The sequence below is a fragment of the Salvelinus namaycush genome, chromosome 17 (genome assembly GCF_016432855.1).
Source record: "Salvelinus namaycush isolate Seneca chromosome 17, SaNama_1.0, whole genome shotgun sequence".
NCBI lineage: Eukaryota > Metazoa > Chordata > Actinopteri > Salmoniformes > Salmonidae > Salvelinus > Salvelinus namaycush.
In genome coordinates this window covers 31,543,345-31,551,343 of record NC_052323.1, presented here as the reverse complement: position 1 = coordinate 31,551,343, position 7,999 = coordinate 31,543,345, and the positions used below count along the sequence as shown (strand labels likewise).

Below are 7,999 nucleotides of genomic sequence, written 5' to 3'. Positions count from 1 at the left end.
TCAAGAAAAAGCGAGCTGAAGAATTGCAGTGCCATATAGATGAACTCCCTTTGTTAGCTGGTCTGTGTGATACTGTCATTGCATGGGACTGTGACTCTGTCATCTCCAGGGCTCGTGTGGTGGCCATCTTGACTGGGTGGAACAGATGGCAGGCGCCCGGTGGAGGTGAAGGGACGATGATAGGCGATTAGAGCCTTTCAGATGAGCAGCGGGCCTCCTGCTGGGGTTAGCTTGACACTCCTCAAAGCCTGAAATGACTTCCACACCACTCCATGACGCCTTGTCCTCCATGCTCCAACACATCCAACAGGCAGGAGCCACAGGCAGAGGCTTTACTCTCAGAGATTTCTAACAAACAACAGGCCCTCATTATTCTCTTGAGAGTTAAAGTAGAGCTCTAATGAATTTCAGGTTGAGGCAAAGTTAATGGATTTCTAAACATGATTCTCTACTGCATTTGGGTCCGATCTTTCTCAATGGCTCTTCTCAGGAGGGCAACAGGATGACAGTGGACTCACAAAAGATGGCACTATGTTGAGGAGAGGAAGAGTGTGTTCATAGATGTAGATGTGGGGGTGTTGGGGTGGGGGTGTTGATGTGGGGGTGTGGGTGTAGATGTGGGGGTTTAGATGTGTGGGTGGGATTGTGGATGTGGGGTTGTGGGTGTAGATGTGTGTGTGTGTGTGGATATGTGGGTGTGGATGTTGATGTGTTTTTTTTGGTGTTGATGTGGGGGTGCATGTAGGGGTGTGGGAGCTGATCTGGGGGTGTAGATGTGTGGGCGTAGATGTGGGGTGTGTGGATGTGGGGTGTAGATGTGGGGATGTGGGTGTGGATGTGGGTGTGGATGTGTGGGTTTAGATGTGGGGGTGTGGATGTGGTCGTGAGGGTGTAGATGTGGGGTGTGTGGATGTGGATGTGGGGGTGTGTGGATGTGGATGTGGGGGATGTAGACGTGTGAGGGTGTAGATGTGGGGGTGTGGGTGTAGATCTGGGTAGATGTAGACGTGAGGGTGTAGATGTGGGGGTGAGGGTGTAGATGTGGGGTGAGTAGATGTGGATGTGGGGGTGTGTGGATGTGGATGTGAGGGTGTAGATGTGGGGGATGTAGACGTGAGGGTGTAGATGTGGGTGTGGATGTGTGAGTTTAGATGTGGGGGTGTGGATGTGGACGCGAGGGTGTAGATGTGGGGGTGTGGGTGTAGATGTGGGGGTGTGGATGTGGATGTGGGGGTGTGTGAATGTGGATGCGGGGGGGTGTGGATGTGGATGTGGGGGATGTAGACGTGAGGGTGTAGATGTGGGGGATGTGGGCGTGAGGGTGTAGATGTGGGGGTGGGGTGTAGATGTGGGGGATGTAGACATGAGGCTGTCGATGTGGGGGATGTGGGCGTGAGGGTGTAAATGTGGGAGTGTGGGTGTAGATGTGGGGGATGTGTGGATGTGGACGTGAGGGTGTAGATGTGGACGTGAGGGTGTAGATGTGGGGGTATAGGTGTAGATGTGGGGTGTGTGGATGTGGGGGTGTGTGGATGTGGATGTGAGGGTGTAGATGTGGGAGTGTGGGTGTAGATGTGGGGGTGTGGGTGTAGATGTGGGGGTGTGTGGATGTGGATGTGGGGGTGTAGATGTGGACGTGAGGGTGTAGATGTGGGGGTGTGGGCGTGAGGGGAGGGATGTGTGGGTGTAGATGTGGGGGTGTGTGGATGTGGACGTGAGGGTGTAGATATGGGGGATGTGGGCGTGAGGGTGTAGATGTGGGGGTGTGTGGATGTGGACGTGAGGGTGTAGATGTGGGGGTATAGGTGTAGATGTTGGGTGTGTGGATGTGGGGGTGTGTGGATGTGGATGTGGATGTGAGGGTGTAGTTGTGGGGGGCTGGGTGTAGATGTGGGGGATGTGGATGTGAGGGTGTAGTTGTGGGGTGGTGGATGTGGATGTGAGGGTGTAGATGTGGACGTGAGGGTGTAGATGTGGGGGTGTAGGTGTAGATGTGGGGGATGTGGGCGTGATGGTGTAGATGTGGGGGTGTGGGTGTAGATGTGGGGGTGTGTGGATGTGAACGTAAGGGTGTAGATGTGGGGATGAAGGTGTAGATGTGGGGTGTGTGGATGTGGATGTGGGGGGGTGTGGATGTGGACATGCGCGTGTAGATGTGGGGGTGTGGGTGTAGATGTGGGGGATGTAGACGTGAGGGTGTAGATGTGTGGGTGTAGATGTGGGGGATGTGGATGTGTGGGTGTAGATGTGGGGGATGTGGACGTGAGGGTGTAGATGTGGGGGATGTGGATGTGAGGGTGTAGATGTGGGGGATGTAGACGTGAGGGTGTAGATGTGTGGGATGTAGATGTGAGGGTGTAGATGTGGGGGATGTAGACGTGAGGGTGTAGATGTGTGGGTGTAGATGTGGGGGATATGGATGTGTGGGTGTAGATGTGGGGGATGTGGACGTGAGGGTGTAGATGTGGGGGATGTGGATGTGTGGGTGTAGATGTGGGGGATGTGGACGTGAGGGTGTAGATGTGGGGGATGTGGATGTGAGGGTGTAGATGTGGGGGATGTAGACGTGAGGGTGTAGATGTGTGGGTGTAGATGTGGGGGATATGGATGTGTGGGTGTAGATGTGGGGGATGTGGATGTGAGGGTGTAGATGTGGGGGATGTAGACGTGAGGGTGTAGATGTGTGGGTGTAGATGTGGGGGATATGGATGTGTGGGTGTAGATGTGGGGGATGTGGATATGAGGGTGTAGATGTGGGGGATGTAGACGTGAGGGTGTAGATGTGTGGGTGTAGATGTGGGTGTAGATGTGGGGGATGTGGAAGCAACCTAGCCAGAGCTAGGTTGCTTCCCAAATTGCACCCTATTCCTTATAGTGTTCTACTTTTGACCAGAAACTCAAAAGTAGTGCACTATATAGGGAATATGGTGCTATTTGGGAGAGAGGCTCTCGAGCCAGTGGGAGAGAGTCTGCTTCCTGTCCCACACAGGAAGGGCTAATCGAACTGGAAAGTCCACAGCTGTCCGCTATCTGACAGGGCCACAGCAGAAGATGTTGGCCTGTGTGGACAGAAGGATTTTCCAGCTAAGCCTTCAGACTCATTTCCCACAGTCCAGCTTCATAACGACCATACTCTGGCCCAAAACAATTGTAACACTAATGCCAGGACTATGGACCAAAACACAACTAATGTATTGTTTTGGATGTTTTTGAGACCAATCAAACAAGACACAACCCCCAAAACGTGCAGTGGTACTGCAGTAGTGGTTTATTGCTTCCCTAAACTTCCGTAATATAATTGTTTTCATATTCTTTAATTGAAGAGTATTTGATTTGAATGACAAGAGTCAGACTGTATAGTACAGGGTTGGAATACAAGGGAAATTTGACTATTTAACTCAAATACATTAGTATGATCTGATTGGGCACATAGTAGTTATTCACACACTGTTTCTGTTTTTACTGTGGGAAATGTCCCATGTTATGGCTTTAAAGGGGATTTTCAACCTGGGGGAATCTGGGCTTGTTTTCATTATGTCTGAGGACAGTGAGATGTGTTTCACACATAATTGCCCAGGAGGAAGGCAGGTCAGGGCTTCGCGCACCGAATGATACACCACACCCTATGACGGCTTCTGGTGTATGGAGGGGGTGGGGGGGGGGGGGGGGTGTTCTGCTTTGTGGCATTTCGCAAAGGCTCTATGTTATACTGATCGCACTATAAGGCTCTATGTTAAACTGATCGCACTGTAAGGCTCTATGTGATACTGATCGCACTATAAGGCTCTATGTTATACTGATCACACTATAAGGCTCTATGTTATACTGATCGCACTATACGGCTCTATGTTATACTGATCGCACTATACGGCTCTATGTTAAACTGATCGCACTATACGGCTCTATGTTATACTGATCGCACTATGAGGCTCTATGTTATACTGATCACACTATACGGCTCTATGTTAAACTGATCGCACTATACGGCTCTATGTTATACTGATTGCACTATAAGGCTCTATGTTATACTGATTGCACTATTAGGCTCTATGTTATACTGATCGCACTATAAGGTGCTATGTTATAATCAAATCAAATTTGAATTGTCACATGCGCCGAATAGAACAGGTGTAGACATTACCGTGAAATGCTTAACTGACAAGCCCTCAACCAACAATGCAGTTCAAGAAATAGAGTTAATAAAATATTGACTAAATAAACTAAAGTTAAAAAAAAAAGTAATCAATCAAAAGGTAGCACAGGAAACAATAACGAGGCTATATACAGGGGGTACTGGTACTGAGTCAATGTGCGGGGGTATAGGTTAAATCGCGGAAATTTGTAAGTCAACAATGCCTAGATAATTAACAGAGAGTAGCAGCAGTGTAAAAACAAAGGGGGGAGGGGGTCAATGTAAATAGTCCGGGTGGCCATTTGATTAGTTTAGTTGTTCAGCAGTCTTATGGCTTGGGGGTAGAAGCTGTTAAGGAGCCTTTTGGTCCTAGACTTGGTGCTCCGGTACCGCTTTCAACAGTCTATGACTTGAGTGACTGGATTCTTTGACACGTTTTTGGGCCTTCCTCTGACATCGCATAGTATATAGGTCCTAGATGTCAGGAAGGTTGGCCCCAGAGATGTACTGGGCGGTATGCACTACCCTCTGTAGCACCTTCTGGTCAGATGCCTGATTATAATAATTCAGTCCTGTTGATGTTAACGGGGGACTGTTCAGCCCTGCTTTTCCTATTGTCCACGATCAGCTCCTTTGTCTTGCTCACATTGAGAGAGAGGTTGTTGTCCTGACACCACATGGCTAGGTCTCTGACCTCCTCCCTATAGGCTGTCTCATCGTTGATCGTTGGTGATCAGGAATATAGCGAGTTGGATTTAGCTAACATTAGAAGCTCAGCTAAAGCCGATGCCAGCACCAAGAGGGCAGATGACAAATACGGAGACTAGTGAAGTAAGTAATTTTTCCTACTAGCCACCTAACTAACTTTAGTTTATCTACTGAAACCCATATTGTGCATTGCTGGCTAACATACTACTGTGTTACACTGGGGGGAATCAAGTAATTTTAGGTAGGTAGCTAACTAAGTTAGCTAGCTAAAGAACTACCGGTAGCCATATCTATGACTAAAAATAGAAGAGGTTTTACAATCTGAGAGCTTTGGTATCTCGATTGTAAAACCTCTTCTATTTTTAGTCATAGATATGGCTAGCTACTAAGCAGCAAGCTACAACGTTATAACCAGCCACCTAAAGATAGGTTTACCAACAAACGTTAGCACATGACTTGAGTTGGCTAGCTAGTTAGCCTGGCACCTGCTAACTTGTAATGCACCACATCTCACATTTGTAACTTGTTAGCAAACGTATGACATCAGCAACTGTAAATCATTTTACTAGCTAGATATGTAACATAATTGACATGGGTTGACATTGGTTATGATTATGACTATGGATGAATTTCAATCTCACAAAATTATAGGCATGACCCTAGATAGAATTCCAAACAGATGTAAATAACAAGTATTGCATATCCAGCAAGCTAGCTAAATTTACTAGCAAACAGTGATGATAAATAATAATACAACAATATACTTTTCTAAATAGCTGTAACCGAAGCAGGTTTTTTAACATAAATATTTGCCTAAGCATAACTGATAGACATGGCTGTAGATAGATACTGTTTGCCTACCTACCTAGGCTCATTTGTACGGTCTGATCACTGTGCAAAGGTTATGCCCTATTTCTTTCTATTAGGCTAGCTATTGTTGTAAATGTAATCTCCTTGCCTGTGCATATGTACTGTATGCATGTTTAACTGGTCTACCCTAATGTGGATGTGATGCTGACACGGTTGAACTGTTGTTCAAGCTGTACAATAGAGTATGTATTTTTTTGTATTTTGTCTTACAGACAATATTGTGTGGTGCCTGGGCTTCTTCATGGAGTGGATTCTAGATACAGAAACATAATTCCTTTGCCTGCGTGTGTCATTGTTACAGAACTGTATCGCTCTTGAGGGATTAGACATTATGATGGATTTCAAGCAGATGACTCATGAGGAGCTGAATGGCAGTTTGATCATGACAACACTCCTCCCACAGCTTTAGAAGTTTTCCCTGAACTACTGTATGTTTCTATGGAATGACAATTTCGTCTTGACCACCTCTCCCATCATCTGTTGATCACCAGTTCTCTTAGTTACAGATTGTTACACCAGATAATATGATTTAACCAAATATTTTTGGAATCCATTACTGGGAGTTATAGGATAGGTACTGTTTGATGTAGCACAAAGAATTTTCAACCAACCTTAGCGATGCCGTCTTCGTCCTCGATTCGGGGAAACAGGAGTCTCATAAAATGTCCGTGTCCAGATGCAGGGGGTCAGTTAGAACTTAGAAAATGTTATTTTTTGCTCCATAAAGTAATCCAACAATATGTGCACCACCATCGTGTTTATTTCAAGTCTTCTTACTCATTGACCGAGACAGGTCTATGTCATCATGACATGCAGCACTTTGGGGTGGCCGCCCACCTGTCTCGATCAATGAGAGAAGACTTGAAACAGACAAGATGTCGGCAAAAATCTTTGGGTAAATCACATTATCTGGTGTAACAATCTGTAGCTACAGTTCTCAGCCCACCACAAGAGCGCGATAACCCAAGTAAAGCACCCCCGGCCAAACCCTCCCCTAACCCAGACGACGCTGGGCTAATTGTGCGCCGCCCTATGGGACTCCCGGTCACAGCCGTTTGTGACACAGACTGGGATTGAAACCATATACTGTAACATTCTGTAACATTGAATACCCAGCTCGCTTGAGTTAGCATTAAATAGTGTACACTCACTTGCATTTTAGAATTTGACGAATAAACATTCTTTGGAAATCTGAATGTATAGCATCTGTTTGATGCTACAGAGCCCTGTACAGCTTATATAAATATCTTCTGTGAATCTATAAGGGCAGACAAATGTCAAAGATTGATAGAAAATATCCATATTTATTTTATGGTGGTTCTACATCAGGGCTCTCCAACCCCGTTCCTGGAGCACTAGCATCCTGCAGGTTTTCAATCCAACCCTAATCTAGCACATCTGATTCTAATAATTAGCTGGTTAATAAACTGAACCAGATTAGTTACAACTGGGGTTGGAGCAAAAACCTACAGGAGGATAGCTCTCCAGGAACATGGTTGGAGACTTCTGTTCTACATGGTCTTATGCTGAGCCACACTGGCTGCGTTTACACAGACATCCAAATTCTGATATTTTTTCCACTAATTGGTCTTAATCACATCAGATCTGTTTCAGAACTGATTTGATTGGCCAAAAGATCAATTAGTGAAAAGAAAATCAGAATTGGGCTGCCTGTGTAAACGGCCTGTGTAAACGCAGCCATAGTCTTTTATCCGGCTTCGGTACACTGGCAATGGTGTTCAGCATGGTGGGCTGGGGAAAATGAGACTCTTTGTGCTTTTGGCGATGGGCTTGTCCTGTCTGTGGTGAACGACCAGCTGCATAAGACTCTGCCGAAAGTGGTCTAGAGATTCTTAACCACTAACTGTTTGGTCCTCTTGCAGAAGATTTGCTGGTGCTGCACGTCTCCTGGAAAGACATGGTTGTGGTGTTAGCACTTTTTGTGGAAGGGACTTAGGGCAACACGCCTTTGTTGGTGAAGTTATAAACCGAACGGAACTGGCTAGCGTATTGTTTAAGGACAATGACGTCTGCTTTTGAGAGTAAAAATATGTCAACAAAGTGAATGAGCCGGGGAGGGGGGGGGGCTAATGAAGGTGTGAAAAGTCTTAGGAAGGCGGTTATTACACAGTATGAATTGTTGTGTATGGGAGATTGAGGAGAAATGGCACCACAATCGCTCTCATACACAACAATACATTTACTGCCTAAGCATAACCCTGCACAACCAAAACCCCCTTCCTCATCTGAAAGTACTATCGGTAAACCTCCCCCTCCCATTGACTTTGA

General features: G+C 46.3%; 1 protein-coding gene across 1 annotated transcript; it reads right to left on the bottom strand.

Moving 5' to 3' along the window:
• Window positions 1–555: 555 nt before the first annotated feature.
• On the bottom strand, window positions 556–3,122 carry LOC120062187 (extensin-like). Its single transcript, XM_039011991.1, has 2 exons — window positions 3,110–3,122; window positions 556–2,828 (listed from the first exon to the last, which is right to left on the bottom strand). The coding sequence occupies exons 1-2, from the start codon at window positions 3,120–3,122 to the stop codon at window positions 556–558; spliced, it is 2,286 nt and encodes a 761-aa protein (XP_038867919.1).
• Between the last annotated feature and the right edge of the window lie 4,877 nt (window positions 3,123–7,999).